This window comes from Leptodactylus fuscus, chromosome 8 (assembly GCF_031893055.1).
Source record: "Leptodactylus fuscus isolate aLepFus1 chromosome 8, aLepFus1.hap2, whole genome shotgun sequence".
In the NCBI taxonomy this organism is placed as follows: domain Eukaryota; kingdom Metazoa; phylum Chordata; class Amphibia; order Anura; family Leptodactylidae; genus Leptodactylus; species Leptodactylus fuscus.
This window is the reverse complement of record NC_134272.1, coordinates 66,375,754-66,394,047: the sequence shown is the minus strand read 5'-3', so window position 1 is coordinate 66,394,047 and position 18,294 is coordinate 66,375,754. Positions and strand designations below refer to the sequence as shown.

Sequence of the window (18,294 nt, the reverse complement as noted above, 5' to 3'; positions counted from 1 at the left end):
GTCATAAATGCTGACATGATACACCACACAACCTTGCATGACCAAGCTCCCACTGTTTACAGCATGATCCACTACATCCTACTCCTTACATTTTCCTCTAAATTCTGGAATTCAGCATGGGCCTTGCCACTGGCTCCTGGTTTGTTGTAAGGATTGACGGGCTGTTGGATCTCACCAAAGGCTTCTTGCATGGCTCTCTCAGTGGCATTTATGGTCCTCAATGATTTGGCTGTGATGTCACAGAGAGCCTGAGCTGCCGACCTCTGCAGATGGGAGAAGGTACCGTCCATTCAGAAATTCCATGCAACCAAATTATTAAGGGTATAGGTATCTTTATGTGTAATTTCTTAGGCATCTCCACAGGACAACATTTTTGTGCATCTTTCCACTAGTGTAACTATTGTGGATTGCACAGTGTGTGGGTGTGGGGGGGTCACGGGTCATTCTCAACACACAAGGGATGAGACTTAAACTTCTTTGATCTCCCTGATGACTGACAGCCTATCATAAATTTATCACCCCTGCGTTCTGGTGCACTGTATTGGGAATATTTGTGATACATAGCCTTCCACTGTCAGAAATGAGAGTAGAAAGTAGCAGTTGGATGGATAAGGAAAGAGAAAAGTAAGTACGGCTAAAATGGGACATGGTTGATGGTTGTAAATGGGTGCTCAAACTGAGCCGGGGCCCACCAGGCTTTAGTTACACCTCTGCACCCTTCTATCTAATATACCATGTAACTTGCCCACATACCAATAGCAAATATGAAAAGAAATTTGCTTTAATAAATGTAAGTTTCTTAGATGTATAATGTCAAAGAAGGAGAAAGACACAGAGTATATATATATATATATATATATATATATATATCCTGAGCCATATTTTGCTGTGGCTAAACAACACTAAAGTGAAAAATAACCCAAAAACAAACACTCCATACTCTCCACGTCTTGTCTTCCTTTTTAGTAATAGTTAAATAGATCCATTAGACGGAAAGAGATGTTTCTATCCCCGATACTCAAGATGCAACTTCCGACTGACGTGTTATGCTAAATGGATAAAAGGGCTTGGATTAGGCAGGGCACGAAGGGCAGATGGTGCGCTAATTGTCCATGTTGGCACAGCGCCTCGAGAGCTCTCAGTCCAGCCATGGACCCTTGTGAAGAGGCTCTTTGATCTTAATGATGCATCTTCTCCTGTACTGAACATACTACAAGGGACATAGAGCTCCCATTAGCAGGTCCTTACTGCCGGAGGATGGAGCAATAAGATGCTTGGCTATTCTTCTCTCTCTTGTTATACGGACACCCTCCCTTTGAAAAACAAACTTAATCTTAAGTTTAACTATTAAACCTCCACTGAGACCATTTATATATATTATAACCCAATTGAAACACTTTTAAATTGTATTTCCCCTTCACATTAAAAAAACACTTCCCATTAAGCTTGGAGCTCGTCCATTCTTACAAGGAGCCGATACTTCATAGTACTTAAAGGTTTATTCAGTAATAACCGATTCTGACAACGAGGTCTTTAGCTAAATGATCTGCCGTACAGACATGTCCACACATTACATTACCTCTAGTAGTAGTAAAAGGTACCTACCACTTTAAGCATGCGGTGCTATCGAGAGGCGGCATATTATAGAGCAGGAGGAGCTGATAAGACTCATATAGAGTGTTATGGGAAAAGATACAATATTTATCTTACGGTTCATACTGAAGACGGACAACGACTGATAAGACTGCCTACTGGAGTCCTGAGCACATAGTGCCGCAAATAGTAACAAATGATTGATAAGATATACTAAATCTTTTCTATATTACTATTCACTCAGTTCCTTCTACTCTATAATCCATTACTTAAAGATCAGAAGGCATGTTAAATGTATTAATGAGCGTACATGGAAGATACATAAAGAGGGAAGGGTCACACAGTGGGTTATGTCTGGTTCTGATGACTTGGTTGTTAAAAATATAGCCACATTGTAGAAACGAGAAGAGCCCCAAACTGGTTCTGTTACCAATATCGGGGCCACTATATGGGAGGCAGACAATTATGGGATCACTGTATGGGTTCCATTATATTGTATGGGGGCTATGGCATGAGAGCCATATTAACCACATTGATGAGGGCCATATGAGGGTCATGATCCTGTATGGGAGAAGTGATCGGGGCCATTATATTGTATGGGGGCAGTGACTGTGAGCCATTATACCACATAGTGGCAGTGACTGGGCCGTTATACTTTATGGGAGAAGTGATGGGCGATTATATTGTAGGGGGGCAGTGATGGGCCGTTATATTGTACAGAGGATAGTAATGGGGTGATTATATTGTATGGGGGCAGTGATGAGGGTCAATATCACTGACCCAAACTCCAAGAATTCTTTTAGTTTTTAAAAATATGTGGCCTGGATTTTAGAATAAAACTCCACATTTTGAGTCACTTTTAGTAATTGATCCACCATTTTTTGAAGAAGGAGCATAGGATTGAATGATATTTTAAATTTCAGTCCCCAGATGCATCCACCCTTACCTTATCTTGACTTTGCTTATGGTTTCCAATTACTTATAAAACCTACTTAAGGCTAAGTTCACACGAGGGGCGGTGTAGTGGGTTTTGGCACAGAGAGTGACGCGGGGAGTCGCGTCACTCTCGGGTCAAAACCTGCCTGTGACGACTGTCGCCCCCTGGAGTTAGCTCAAATGAATGGGCCGACTCCGGAGGTTGCTGCCGCCAGGCAGACGCTGCGGCTCACCGAGCCGTGGAATCCGCCTGAAGAAAGTGTGCCCGTGTGAACGGGCCCTAAGTTTGCAACATGCTAGCTTGTTCACCTTTGCGCCCCGGGTCTCTGTTATGCAGATTTCTATTTCCTGCCCGAAACCGGGCAGGAAACGGAAACCTGCAGGCTTTTTTAAAACCCATTCAAATTAATGGGTTTGAAAAGTGTCCGGCTGTGAGTGGCGGTGATCGTTTTGTGCTCTCTGCGGCAAAACCGTTTGTTTTTAACCGGACACAAAGTCAGACATGCAGGACTTTGTGTCCGGTTTTAAAAACTGGTTTCGCCGTGGAGAGCACAAAACATTCACCGGCGCTCACGGCCGGACACGGTCTGCCAGGTTTCCGTCTTCTGTCTGCAGAAGACGGAAACCTTAGAACGGAGACCGGACGCTGGTGTGAACCCAGGATTAACAGGCTGCAACTCACGACTAGCTGGCTGACATGTAGGACAGACTTCCTGTGATAGAATATCTCAAAATTATATTGTTTTATAAAGCAGGTCATTTTATGACTGTATCCAGACAAGTCCAGCCAACAGTAAAGGTAAGGAAGAACACACTTGTAAAAGACATAATGTCTATCTTTCCCTATCTTTCTTAATAGTTTTACCTTCTGGGTCTGATTCGTGACATCTTCATTGGACGTTTTCACTGTTGACTTGGGTTTTGACCCTTTTTCTTCATCTGAGGAGCCTCCTTTATCACTTAAGTTACTGGCTAGTTCTCCTATCTTTCGTTTCAGTGTTTGTTCCTCCAAGTCTGCATCGGTGTGTCCTGCTTGACCTGTGGACTAGAAGATTTGACAGTGTCTAGATGGATAGTTGGCATCTCATGTACTGAGCTATCGGTAATGATATGGAGTTACCTCATCAGACTGCACAGAGATCCTTTCCTCTAGACGGTTTAACATGCGCTCAATAGCAGACATGCGTTTGTTAAGATCAGAGATCTATGAAAGAAGGAAAAGGAAATCGTAGGACAGATCCCATCACCAAAAGAGATTATTCCTATTACCCAATTACCTGATTTTAGGCCTGGATTGCAACTTTTTGTACTGTTATGGATTGATTTTAACCATTGAGCTACTGCTACAGTCAAGTCCATTTTAACACACTGGTGGGCCCTGTGCAAGTGTTTCATAAGTGGGGCCCCCCCATCACCACCACCTAGAATTACCTGACCTGCACAAATTCTAATGTCCCCTCGATGGCCCTCACATAGTATAATGCCCCTTAGTGGCTAATGCCTCCCTACTGGCCCCAGAAGGCCCCTCATAATGTCCCCTTCCAGGTTACCCACACATTTTCATGTCCCCCCTCACATGTTCATAACCCACACCCCCCCTGCTTGCCCCCACATTGTCATGTATCCCCACTCACACCATCTTGTCCGTCTCAGGATGCCCCCACAGTGTCTTGTCCCCACAGGTTGCCTCCGCAGTATCATGTCCACCCAGGTTTGCATCCACAATATGTCCCCCACAGTGTCATGCCCCCCTCAGGTTGCTTGTACAGTATCATGTTCCCCCATCTTGCACCCACAGTATAATGTCTCCCCACACTGTCATGTCCCCCTCCAGGTTGGCCCTACAGTATCATGTCCATCCAGGTTTGCATCCACAATATGTAACCACAGTTTCATGTCCCCCCAGGTTGCACCCACAGTATCATGTCCCTCCATGCTGTCATGTCCCCCTCAGGTTGCCCTCACAGTATGTTCCTCCACCCTCAATTTATGAAATTCCACAATTTCATATCCCCTACTGTATATAATTAAAAAAAAAAACTGGTCCTGGAGTCTTCAATGAGTAGCAGGTGTGATGTAAGTGACATCGCGCCTCTTGCTCCCAGGATACTGGGGGAAAAAACAGTGGCTGGGTGGTGAAGCAAGGAGTGGACGGCTCCCTACTTCATTACTGTCTGCAACTCTGGACGCCGATGAGTTGGTGCAGACCAAACCCGCTGCCCTGGACAGTGGGACAAAAAAAATGCAGGACTGTCCCACTGTCCAAAGAGCCAGTGCAAGTTCACCGTTGGCCCTATGGCTGCAGTCCACAAGTTTGCATAGAAATCAATGGAGGGGAATGTAATAAAGGATATTCTCCAGAAAGGTGTAGACGTGGCTCATATTTGGGGCAGTGAACACATTTGTGCCACATGATACATCACACTGTCCCTTTTCTACCCTGCTCACGACTTTTTAAAGACAGTGAATGGAGATGGATGGTGTGGAGATGGATCAATGTGGGCCGGGCAGATATGCAATGATCTGTTAGATTTACTGTAACTCATACCAGAAAAATGGCGTTGGTTATAGCTGAAATTTTGATTTCAATTCTGGCACACAATACATATTTAAATGCCCCAGAATTATTTAGAGGTGCCCCATGATCCCATGCCTGTGGAGGAATTGAATAAGGGTGTTGTAGGAAGCACCAGTCTTTAACTTCCCATAATATATTAATTTGGACTATACCTGTAGCTCAATAGTTAAAATCATTCAGTAGAACTGCAGAATGTTGCAGTGTAGCCCTGGCATAAAGGTAGAAGCAATATCAGAAGATTCCAGAGAAGACCAGATTACCACCACCAGAGAGCAAAATATCAGGCGCCAAAAAATGAGCATAGCCACAGTTATGGTTTAGCCATAGGATTGAAAATATAAAAAGGAATCCCTTATACTTTGACCTTTGGCTGAATACACTACTGGCTTTGGCTCAAAACACTGCAGCAAAATTTGCAACAAAAATGCACCTTCAGTATGTGTAGCCTCAGTCTTAAAGAGTTCTTAAAGGGGTTCTCTGACAAAACAAGTTATAACCTATCCCAAGGATGGGGGGATAACTTGCAGATCAGTGGGGGTCTTAGCGGTAAGACCACCACTGTACAGGAAAATGGAGAACTTTAGTTCTGAATGGAGCGGTGGTTGGGGAGCTTGTGCACTTTCCCATTTATTTCAATAGGAGAGTGCTAAACTAACTCCAACTCGCCCAAAGGAATGAGTGGGGACACCACATGAATGGAGACAAAAGTCCCCAATTTTCCTGATCAGTTGGAGTCTGAGTTGAATCCCCAATGATTTGTAAGTTAACCCAATCCTATGGGGGATAACTTGTTTAGTGGGAACACCCCTTTAATGTAAGATTTCCGCATGTCACTTGAAATGATACATTTATGATATCAGAGGTGTGGTAGACAGTTACATAGTTTAATAAAATAATCGTTTTAAAGACTAGAAAAATTGAGAGTTTTCCAATTTCCAACAACACCTTTTGTAATGTGCCACTTTATTATCACTAGCGTATATTCTACCACTACACCGATTCATTACATGAGTGTCTTCTTGCTAGGCACATGACACCCCTTCAGGGAATGGTGATAGAACCGCCTGACACTGTAATGTCATCTCCTTCATCACTAGAGACATTGGATGTTGTTATGAAGGTAATTCTTAAATAGTAGATCTTATCATTATACTCCTCAACGTTGAAATGGCAGGTGTCTTGAAATTATGGAAATCACAGAATTGATAGACAATGATAGGCAAGCGATTGAAATATTATAAAATTATTTTGTTTCCAGTTTATTTGGCACGATCTTGATGGAAGACAAGTCTAGAAAAGATACAGGCCATGGTAAGAGGTTTTGGACCATGCAGGCTCCACATGTGGCTTAGCGTTGGCTCTTGGGACACTTTAGAGAAATGGGCACTAAACATATGGCCCATTAAAGGGCTTTCCAAGATTTAGTGCAAACTTAGGGGCACTAGAGTGGGTGTAAAAACAAAAAACACAGCAAAAAACACAATCATCTATCTTCAGAGATCTGTTGTCCTGATTTCCTTTTTCTCCCCTACCTGAACTTGAATCCTATGACCACTAAGGCCAATCACTGACCCCAGGGGCCTAAGAGAGGGACCGGTGATGTCACTCATTCAGCGACTACTAAGGCCACTGTTTGGTCTCAGCAGTCATGTGAGCCTCGGTTTCTGGCACAATGGGAGAGAAAGGACATCAGGACAGAATGGAGTTCTGAGGATAAGCAAGTATGTTTTTTTTTGTTTTACACCCACACCACCACCCCAAATTTGCCCCATTTCCTGGATACTTTGTAATGCTGATTTTCCCCATGATGATAAGATATAGAAGTATAGGTTGGTGGAACGGAGGGTTAATAAATATCCTTTTCGCCTCTAGCGCCCATCAAACACCTCATCTAATGGTAATTAATCATCGAAAAAAATCTAAGAGGCACTCATTCTAAGAACGAGGCACAGGAAATATCATTAACAAAACCATACAAAGAAATGGAGAACATAAGAGGGAAGTGAAGAGGGGGAATCATTACATCAAAAGTAAACCTGAGCCATGGTTTTAATTAATGGGTAAGTACTAAATGAAAAGGACTAATTACATCACCTGCAAATACCTCCCGCCCGCTACACTGTGGGCATTGTACCCGTGTCATACCAGGATCATGGCAAAACAAACCTTAGTGACTAAATATATGAAAAGGATTGGTTTCTAGGAATCCATCACTTCCCTCACCCCCTGTATACAAAGATATTTACTAACAGGAACTTGGATATGGTTACTGACGCACAGAAATCCTTTAGGTCCAGAGGTTACCTGTGTCCCTGAATGGTGGAGGTTCTCCTGAGACGATGCACGACTTCTGCGTCTGGGGGGAGCTTTGGGTATAGCCCCCCTTTCTTCATCCGAAGTGTCCATGTCACCAGAGTACTGAGATGCCTTGGTTGCAAGGAAGGGGCTGCCTTTAGGGAAATAGCGGGTGCGAGTTAGTTGGGAATCAGGGATGGGATAATGGGGTTGGGACTCTGTTAAATAAGGAGGGTCTGGGGGATCAGATGAGAAGGGTAAAAGAGGAGAAATTGGGCATTATTGAAGGTAGTTGAAGAGAACAATATTTTTAATAAATTGAGTCTTGATGGTCATGCAGAGTCCAAATGCCCTAGCCGATGGCCCCATTGTTAATGCTTTAACCACAATGGCCCATGCACCCAGCAAAGACATAGTCATTAACATAATGCGCCTGTATACAGAGTTTATAGGATATAGAAATGCTGGATATTACTGGACATTGTGTGCTTAGAACCACAGATGAAAGCTACTACTCATCGACTGATGGTGTCGTCCATGGACTTTATTCCTCTTGTATTTGTGATCCAATTGTCTTGCCTAATGAGCAGCCATTGAAGCCTATTACATGGATGCTCTGTAATATGATGTATCAGGGGATAGTCCTCCTTCCTCATGAACTACTGAAGACTACCATCCATGGAAGACTAACGCCAATTCTTGTATAAAGCCACCAACATCTAGTTATTAACCCTACAACTTTCTGGAATAAAAATCTATAGTTCTTTCATCTAGACATGTAACAGTAATACAATGGTAAGTTATGCAAGTAGTCCAGAACATGTGATATTGGTGCACAGTAGTGTAGGAACCCCAATAAAGGAAAGTCCAGTATCCATAAAAATCCGCAATCTTATTTCATGACCATAAAATCCTCCATAGGAAGAGGTGATGCATCACTGATAACATGTTTCAGACCTTAGTGGTTTTTAGTTATAGCAGGTAGGAGCCTCTAAGGCTTGAAACGCGTAAGAGACGGTACTTCACCTGTTCCTATGGATTTTATAGACAATAACGTTGCAGATTTTACAGATACTTGTCTTTCCTTTCTATTATCTGTTGATCTGAATATGACCATATGGGAACCACTTACTTGACATACAGATGATATAGTTGCTATAGACTATTTTGGCTTCTTGTCCTCTTTAAGAATATTGCATCTGTGCAGACAAGTATATTACACTAGCTTTTACCCGCGACTTCGTCTGCGGTGATTTGAGAATTGGGCGGACACAGACGTGTGAAACTGTAAAAGTGCTTTAAAAAGTTTGGTGGGCTAGCAAATGTGATGTGATGTGTTATATTGTGTATGTAGTGATACAGACAATGTGATGTGTTGTATTGTGTATGTCGTGATACAGACAATGTGATGTTTTGTATTGTGTATGTAGTGATACAGACAATGTGATGTTTTGTATTGTGTATGTTGTGATACAATGTGATGTGTTGTATTGTGTATGTAGTGATACAGACAATGTGATGTGTTGTATTGTGTATGTAGTATTGTGTATGTCGTGATACAGACAATGTGATGTGTTGTATTGTGTATGTCGTGATACAGACAATGTGATGTGTTGTATTGTGTATGTCGTGATACAGACAATGTGATGTGTTGTATTGTGTATGTCGTGATACAGACAATGTGATGTGTTGTATTGTGTATGTCGTGATACAGACAATGTGATGTGTTGTATTGTGTGTGTAGTGATACAGACAATGTGATGTGTTATATAGTGGAAAGCTATATGTAAATGTGAGTGAGTAGAGTGAGGGCTACTCCTGAGGTGACAGTAAGGAGTGTGCAGGCAGGTTGAGGCAGGAAATGCCAGGCAGTGTGTGTGAGTCTATAGCTGGGGCTAGGAGTCCTGCTTTTGTGAGTCTCCTGCTAGGAAGCCATGTTGTTTAGTGGCACCAAAAGTAGCCTGTGACTCAATCCTGAGGGAAAACTATGTTTGTGGAAAATTGCACGCAAATCCGTCCAGGCGTTTTAGCGTGATTGAGGAACAAACATCCAAACTCACAAACATCCAAACACACAAACTTTCACACTTATAATATTAGTAGGATATGTGTCGAATGTGTCCCCTTTAAGTATATTACATGTGTGCATATATGTCTATGGATAGAGATGTCTTTTAGTTGTTCCATGTTTAGGTTTATTCTCTTTTGCATATTCTCTGTTTTTCTGCATTTATTTAACCCTTTACCTCCACAAGCCTTTAAAAGTGCTCATAAATTTCCAATAGCTGTTGACTGTATAGTCATTTGGCCAACAGCCATTCTATCAACTACACCATACACGTGCATGCTTGGCTGATCATGCGTGTGTGCCGTAATGGGAGTGGGAATTATTCTGCTGCCAGACATCTCTTATGGCAGCTTATCTCCCAGGGAAACAAAGGATTAGGCAGGTTAATAATTACCATGGTAGGCCCTTATTCTGTTAGGATGCACACAAGATAGTCATCCATTCCTGTGTTATTCCTACATGAGGATGCCACGTCCACCTATGTGCTTTATAAGATCAGTTTTTGGCCTCATCAGAACCTACATATTTATGGAGTTGTCTTACAATGCTCTTGGCTGTTTGCACTAATCTGACAGTAAGTGCTGTACCTAAAACCAGACAATCCTGTTCTCAGAACTGTTAGGAGTATTTAGGTTCATTGCTTTCTTTCCTGGTTGGTTAGTCTGTCCTCCCATTTGCACCTGGGAGGAGTGGTCTCTACTCGGTATTTAAACCCATGCCTCCCATGGTTCTGTGCTGAGTGTCGCTTTTACAGAGCTAGGCCTTAGCAGGAGGAGTAGGTGGTTATCTTGGATAGAGGAAGTTCCGTGGTTGATTTTTGGGAGGTTTGGGTGAACGAGTTGGTTAGTGTGTTTTCCCTTCTGTGTTCACCAATCCTCCCCCTGTGTATTATTGACTGTGTGAGTGAACTGCCTTATCCTTTGATTTCTACTCAGTTTCCCTGTGTTTGTTTCCTAGTGTATTGTTCCTTCCCATATTGGTTTGGGGAATTCCTTTCCTACATGTTTCCTGTGTGCTGCTTGTGTTGTTAGTCAGCGCACACCCTTGTCAGTCCCTGTCAGTAGCAGCTTCACTTGTTCGTTAGGGGTGACCCCCTTTAGTCTCCAGTCCCTAGAGATCTTATAGGGCATTCCTTCTCCCCCTTCCCTCTAGGCCTACGGTGTCAGTGAGAGAGGAGCTGTCGGGGTCAGGCTTAGCCTGAGAACAGCCGACCTACACCCGTGAGGCAGGGACCGGGTTAGCTAGTGGGAGTAGTGCAGGGCGAGATTCCCAACTGCTATCCCTTAGCCCCGTTGCAGCTACCAGGACTGACATAACAGTACACTCAGCCGGTAAAAAAAAAAAAAAAAAAGGTTCGTTTGTATTATGACGGACCTGAAACAGTTGTACCAGGCGGTGCAGCAGATCTCCACTGAGATGGAGGGGATCAAGCTACGAATGGATGCCATCCAAGCTTCTGGCGTATCTCAAGTACAGCAGTTGGCTCAACACACAGCCTCTCAGGTGGAGGGCATACAGAGGCAGGTGAGTAGCGCCCCTGTGGGTCGGCCTCTGGAGCCAAAAGTCAGCTTACCTGAACCCTTCCAAGGTAAGAGGTCAGATTTTTTCCGATTTCAAAAGGACTGTCTTTTGTATTTCCGGCTACGGCCGTTTTCCTCCGGTTCTGAGGTACAGAGAGTTGGGATTATTATTACTTTATTGAGAGATGATCCCCTCATCTGGGCACATTCGTTACCAGCCGACTCAGCTTGCTTACTAACTGTAGAGGCGTTTTTCTCCACAATGGGGTTACTGTATGACGACCCAGACAGGGTACGCACGGCTGAGTATAACCTACGACGTTTGGTGCAAGGGGATCACGCTATAGAGAAATATTGCACAGAGTTTCGTAGGTGGGCAGCAGAAGTACACTGGAATGACCCCGCTCTACTTAGTCAGTTTGAGACAGGGCTCTCAGACCAGGTTAAAGACCATCTAGTTTCTCACCCTGTTCCGGGAGATCTAGATGAGGCCATGCAGCTGGCAATTAGAGTAGGACGGCGCCTCCGGGAGCGTGGAGACAAGAGTCCTGGGGGGCTTAACCCTCCTCAATTCTCTGTTTTTAGAGAGGACCCGGGGGACCAACCCATGCAGATTGGGGCCACTGTGCGAAGTGCTAGACCCAAGAGTGAAGGGTCCCGCACAGTACGCTGTTTTGTGTGTGGAGGGATGGGACATGTAGCAAGGGTATGCTCCTCCAGAGAATGGTTCGCCAAGGAGAGTAATAACCCCAGGTCTATTGAGGGTAAAGGGAGAAAACCTACTAAGGAGGGAGGTGTGCATATTTCCTGTACTCAGACTGCCGGGTTGACCCTTGAAGGATGGGTAAATGGGCAGAAGTGCCGGATTTTGGTTGATTGTGGTTCGGCAGTCAACCTTATTGACTCAGAGTTTTGTGAGCAATTAAGGGTGAGTCCTTTGGTCTTGAAGTCTCAGATACCGGTGTGGGCTATTGATAAGACCCCTCTACAGCAAGCTGTCATCTCCAAACAGGTGGAGGGTCTGGAGTTTGTTGTGGGTGGCCACCGGGAAGAGATTGACTTGTTCTTGTTGTCTAAATTACCAGCACAAGTAGTGTTGGGGTGGCCCTGGCTGAAGCAGCATAACCCTATTATCAACTGGGAGACCGAGTCAGTAGTTTCTTGGGGGCAGGGGTGTAATGGTCGATGTCTGCCCATATCCGTTATGTCTTTGTCTATAGACAATTTGCCTCAAGAAATATGTGAGTTTAGGGAGGTCTTTGAGGAAAGGGCAGCCAAGACATTACCACCACATCGCACCTATGATTGCTCGATTAAATTCATACCAAATGCAGTGCTACCCAAGACACGGTTGTACAATCTCACTATTCCGGAGAGAGAGGCGCTCAAAGAGTATATTGAGGGGAGTCTAGAGGTGGGGCATATTCGCCCATCTAAGTCCCCAGTAGCAGTGGGGTTTTTCTTTGTAAAGAAGAAAGATGGAGGGTTGCGCCCTTGTTTGGATTTTAGGGAGATTAACAAAATCACGGTGCGGAATCCCTATCCCATTCCGTTGATCTCGGATCTATTCAGCCAGATTACGGGAGCCCGCTGGTTTAGTAAAATAGATTTACGTGGGGCATATAACTTGCTGAGAATCAAGAAGGGGGATGAGTGGAAAACAGCGTTTAACACACCCCTAGGACACTTTGAGAATCTTGTGATGCCTTTCGGTCTAACCAATGCGCCTGCGTTTTTTCAGAATTTTATTAATGATGTACTAAGTGCCGTCATAGGGAGGGGGGTTGTGGTCTATCTGGACGATATACTCATTTACACCCCGGATTTGGAGACTCATTGGGAGAGAGTGAGAGAGGTTTTAGATCTCCTGAGGGTTAACCAATTAAGTGCTAAGCTGGAGAAATGTGTGTTCGCGGTCAATAAATTATGTTTCCTTGGCTATATCCTATCGGACAAGGGGTTTGAGATGGACCCTGAGAAGGTCAGGGCAGTCTTGGAGTGGCCGCGACCCGAGAACCTAAAGGTGGTCCAGCGGTTCTTGGGGTTCTCCAACTATTATCGCCAGTTTATCAAGGGATTTTCTGAGGTTGTGAAACCTATCTCGGACTTGACTAAGAAGGGGGCTGACTGTGCTAAGTGGTCGCCAGAGGCGCTAGCTGCGTTTGAAGAACTGAAGAAGCGATTCTCGTCCGCTCCCATTTTGAGACAGCCGGATGAGAGGTTGGCCTTCCGAGTGGAGGTGGATGCCTCCTCGGTGGGGGTGGGAGCAGTACTTTCTCAGGAGTTCGAGGAGGGTACGCATCCCTGTGCCTTCTTTTCTAAGAAATTCTCTGCCTCTGAACGGAATTATGACATCGGAGACCGGGAACTACTGGCAATAAAACTAGCGTTCGAACATTGGCGTCATTTCCTGGAGGGGGCCAGAAGGCCAGTCCAGGTATTTACTGACCACAAGAATTTGGTTTATCTTGGGTCGGCGAAGAGATTAAATGCACGGCAGGCCAGATGGGCTCTATTTTTTGCGCGGTTCCATTTTACCGTGACTTATGTGCCGGGTTCAAAAAATGTTAAGGCTGATGCTTTATCCCGGTATATGTCGACTGAGGAGGAACGAGAGGCGCCTGCCACTATTCTTGGGGATGGAGTGGTGGTAGCAGTATTGGGCGCGAAATTGGAGAAGGCCTTGATCGAAGCGCAACACGCTGCACCTTCCAAGATACCTAGAAACAAGCTTTTTGTTCCAACTACTCTCCGACAAAGTCTCCTGAGGGAGTGTCACGAGTCGGTTCTTGCTGGTCACCCGGGGGTTTCAGAGACCATGAGATTGGTGTCTAGGAATTTTTGGTGGCCAGGGTGGAGTAAGGATGTCTTACAGTTTGTTCAAAATTGTTCGGTCTGTGCAAGAGCCAAGGCGTCGCATACCCGTCCCCACGGTCTTCTACATCCATTGGAACCTCCTAAGGCACCTTGGACTCATCTGTCTATGGATTTCATCACGGGCCTTCCGGTGTCTAAGGGTTTCACGGTCATTTGGGTAGTCGTTGACCGCTTCACGAAAATGTGCCATTTGATCCCGTTTTCCAGGCTGCCATGTGCCAAGACACTATCTGAGGCGTTTATTAAAGAAATTGTAAGGTTGCATGGTCTTCCTGAGGATATCGTTTCGGACAGGGGACCGCAATTTGTGGCTAAATTCTGGCGGGCTTTTTGCAGCAGGTTGGGAGTTACACTGTCGTTTTCCTCCGGGTTTCACCCAGAGTCTAACGGACAAACAGAGAGGAAGAATCAGGATGTGGAACAGTTTTTGAGGTGTTTTGTTCGAGAGAACCAGAATAATTGGGCTGCCTTTCTCCCCCTGGCAGAATTTTCCCTAAACAACCATGATTCCAATGCCACAGGTACCACACCTTTTTTTTGCTCCGGTGGTAGACATCCTGTTTTCGGAGTATTTTCTTCCATTTCTTCCCCAGTTCCGGAGGAGGAGCTATTTTCTAAAAAGCTGCAAGGGGTATGGTCCCGTATCCGAGAGAATCTGGTGCGGGCGTCGCACCAGGCTAAGGTCCAGGCGGATCGGAAGAGAGGAGAGTTGCAGTTCTTCCCTGGTGAGATGGTTTGGTTGTCCACCAAGAATATCAGGTTGAAGGTTCCTTGCAAGAAGCTGGGTCCCAGGTTTGTGGGTCCTTTTAAGATCATCAAGATGGTAAATGAAGTGGCGGCGCAGCTGCAACTACCTAAAAGGTGGAAGATAAACCGGGTGTTCCATGTCTCCTTGTTAAAGAAGGCCAAGAAGGGAACGTCTCCTGTTAAGGTTCCACCAGTTTCTGAGTCCGGGGAGTATGAGATATCCCGAGTTCTGGATAGCAAATATGTTCGGGGGAAGCTACGGTATCTGGTGGCATGGAAGGGATACGGTCCTGAGGATAATTCTTGGGTTCTGGAGTCGGATATGTCAGCCCCCAGACTCGTGGAGAAATTCCACAAGGAGTTCCCGAAGAAGGATGCTCCTAGAGAATCCGGAGTCTTCTCCTTGAGGGGAGGATCCTGTTAGGAGTATTTAGGTTCATTGCTTTCTTTCCTGGTTGGTTAGTCTGTCCTCCCATTTGCACCTGGGAGGAGTGGTCTCTACTCGGTATTTAAACCCATGCCTCCCATGGTTCTGTGCTGAGTGTCGCTTTTACAGAGCTAGGCCTTAGCAGGAGGAGTAGGTGGTTATCTTGGATAGAGGAAGTTCCGTGGTTGATTTTTGGGAGGTTTGGGTGAACGAGTTGGTTAGTGTGTTTTCCCTTCTGTGTTCACCAATCCTCCCCCTGTGTATTATTGACTGTGTGAGTGAACTGCCTTATCCTTTGATTTCTACTCAGTTTCCCTGTGTTTGTTTCCTAGTGTATTGTTCCTTCCCATATTGGTTTGGGGAATTCCTTTCCTACATGTTTCCTGTGTGCTGCTTGTGTTGTTAGTCAGCGCACACCCTTGTCAGTCCCTGTCAGTAGCAGCTTCACTTGTTCGTTAGGGGTGACCCCCTTTAGTCTCCAGTCCCTAGAGATCTTATAGGGCATTCCTTCTCCCCCTTCCCTCTAGGCCTACGGTGTCAGTGAGAGAGGAGCTGTCGGGGTCAGGCTTAGCCTGAGAACAGCCGACCTACACCCGTGAGGCAGGGACCGGGTTAGCTAGTGGGAGTAGTGCAGGGCGAGATTCCCAACTGCTATCCCTTAGCCCCGTTGCAGCTACCAGGACTGACATAACAAGAACAACTGTTTGTTCACAGCCATATCCAATGCACAATAGCTTAATTTACAGTAGACTAGGGGAGCTGAATAAGAGCCAGAATACCTAGATCATTGACTTATTGGACAAGAACATATTGAAAGCCTTTGAGTTCTTCATTACCAGTGTAACAGACATGGAAGCTTCTATGGGGTCCAAGTACTTAGGGGGTGTATTTACATTAGGGGTGCCAGTAGTGATAACTATGGATGACGACGGGGTTGTGGAAAACTAAAAGCGCCACTGTTACGTTATTGGGACATCATAATGCCTGAATGTGACATTATAGTTACTTATATCATATGCTATGATGTCACTATATACCCAGTGATTTTTTTTTTGTATATGTATCACATGGTATTGCTTGATTGTAAGCAGTGATAAATGTGGTTGAATTGCCATCTATATACTATTGGCCTTAGGGGGGTGGATCAATCTCTCAATAGTATATATTTGCCTACCTTCTCTTTGGAGTCTTTACGGGGTTAACATTTTATGAGTAAATATTGTATATGGAAAGTATGATATCAAAATACATTTAAGTGCAAGTTGACTTAGTGTATTTAGTTGGGGATAGATGTGGGTGCGTCCATCGGTCTACTAATAATGATATGTAAGTGAAGCTTGTGGCTTGTACTTACTGGACCTGCGGATGTTTTCCAGGCTGCGGCGGCGAGAATTCATTGTCAGACGGACTTCGGTACTGAACTCCTGATCCGGGTTGGTAGTATTTTGGCCTTGTTCCTGCAGTAGTTGGTGGAACACCGATGCCAGCTCAGCTTCGGCTAACAGTGACTCTTTTCGAGCCACATCTTTGCCAGTACTGGTGTACTCTGAAAAAGACTGCGGGACAAGATGTCATGAAAAAAATCCAATACAAAAAATGTAGAAGCTTTTAATGACCATCCATTGTAGACCAGTCAACCACCACGAGAATCAGTCATATATTACAGAAAAAAGTGATAGCACCCAACCCCAGAAGATACCTGGAAGACATCTTGATCTAGAGATGGAGAAAGCTGCATTGATTGTCTGCGGGACTGAGCTGAATACTCAGAATCATTGTCAAAATCATATGGATGAACGGACAGCAGGCGCTTGGTCTTGCGCATCTTCAGAAGAAAGATTCATTGAGCAGGAAAGTAATAAAGAGCAGAAAAATCAGGTTTTTACAATAGGACTACATACACCAGTCAGGATTTAGTTATTTCAGAGTGCGAGAACTTCAAGAGATGGGTTTCCATCATTATCTAGACCAATAACTGAGTCTACACCACAGCTCACTGTAAATAGGTTACCAAATATATCATAGAATAGTGCGATGCTACAATCCCTTCGTTCTATATTCCCTGCATTGAAATTCAAAAGACAATATGGCTGCCGAATGCCACCATTAAATGGAGGTTAAACAAATGATGAGATAAATAATCTCAGAACCCATGTCTTGATTTTTTCGGCAGAGGCAGCGTGTAGTAAGCGTTCTGATAGGAGCAGACGTGCGGTTACCATACTATAGCGCTGAGCTTCTGCGCTGTCCAGGACATCATCCTCCTCATCCGCAAACATCCCAGCCCTGGCCTGGCGCAGATATTCTCCTGGTAACAAAGACAATATCACGTCTTATGAGGATTGTAAGTGGAGATTTGTACGTAATATAACAGCTGCAACTAGGAACAGACTCATATTGTCTGGAAATGATCTCCCTTATAATATTAGTACAGATTGTTAGATGGAGAAATCTATAGTCACAGGACAGCACCTGATCTAAAATAAAGCTCCACTTGAGAGCGCCGGTATTATATTAGGAAATTGCATTTGGAGACTCCAGCAACAGAGCAGCCGGCGCCATCAGATTGTATCCTGTGAATACACTGTTTCGTCTTGAGATAATATTAGTAGAGATGAGCGAGTAGTAATCGATCGAGTAGGTATTCGATCGAATACTACAATATTCGAAATACTCGTACTCGATCGAGTACCACTCGCTGTTCGAATGGAAAAGTTCGATGCAGAACCAGCATTGATTGGCCGAATGCTATACAGTCGGACAGTCAACACTGGTTCTTCTCCTACCTTTAGAAGTCTTCTCCGTGCAGCTTCCCCGCGGCGTCTTCCGGCTCTGAATTCACTCTGCCAGGCATCGGGCTTGTAGTGCGGACATGCGCAGTCGGCTCTGCCTAGGCCCGATGCCTGGCAGAGTGAATTCAGAGCCGGAAGATGCCGCGGGGACGCTGCACGGAGAAGACTTCTCGGAGGATCCAGCCCGAACCTCACTCGTGGACTCGGTACGTGTAATTTGATCGAATGTTACCTACCCCTGAAACGAGCATTTTCCCCCCATAGACTATAATAGGTTTCGATATTCGATTCGAGTAGTCCAATATTGAGCGGCTACTCAAATCGAATATTTTACTGTTCACTCATCTCTAAATATTAGGAAATGATTGTATTCACCATTCACATGAATTACTATTAGCGACCACTAGGTGGCAGATGTTATTTCAATGAAAAGTTCAGTATAACTATATGATCGTCATCAT

General features: G+C 44.7%; 1 protein-coding gene across 7 annotated transcripts in view; it reads right to left on the bottom strand.

The window, feature by feature from the left end:
• Positions 1 to 18,294, bottom strand: part of MLPH (melanophilin) — a 39,861-nt gene that overhangs the window by 6,967 nt on the left and 14,600 nt on the right. For 2 of the 7 annotated variants that reach the window (XM_075283945.1, XM_075283944.1), the window contains exons 6-12: positions 17,261 to 17,349; positions 16,741 to 16,866; positions 16,396 to 16,597; positions 7,412 to 7,638; positions 3,650 to 3,733; positions 3,395 to 3,574; positions 90 to 263 (exon numbers count right to left, since the gene is read on the bottom strand). In XM_075283945.1, the coding sequence (XP_075140046.1) occupies positions 90 to 263; positions 3,395 to 3,574; positions 3,650 to 3,733; positions 7,412 to 7,638; positions 16,396 to 16,597; positions 16,741 to 16,866; positions 17,261 to 17,349 (1,082 nt within the window). The remainder of the gene's footprint in view (positions 1 to 89; positions 264 to 3,394; positions 3,575 to 3,649; positions 3,734 to 7,411; positions 7,639 to 16,395; positions 16,598 to 16,740; positions 16,867 to 17,260; positions 17,350 to 18,294) is intronic. The other 5 variants (XM_075283946.1, XM_075283949.1, XM_075283947.1 and 2 more) reach the window with 5 other exon arrangements.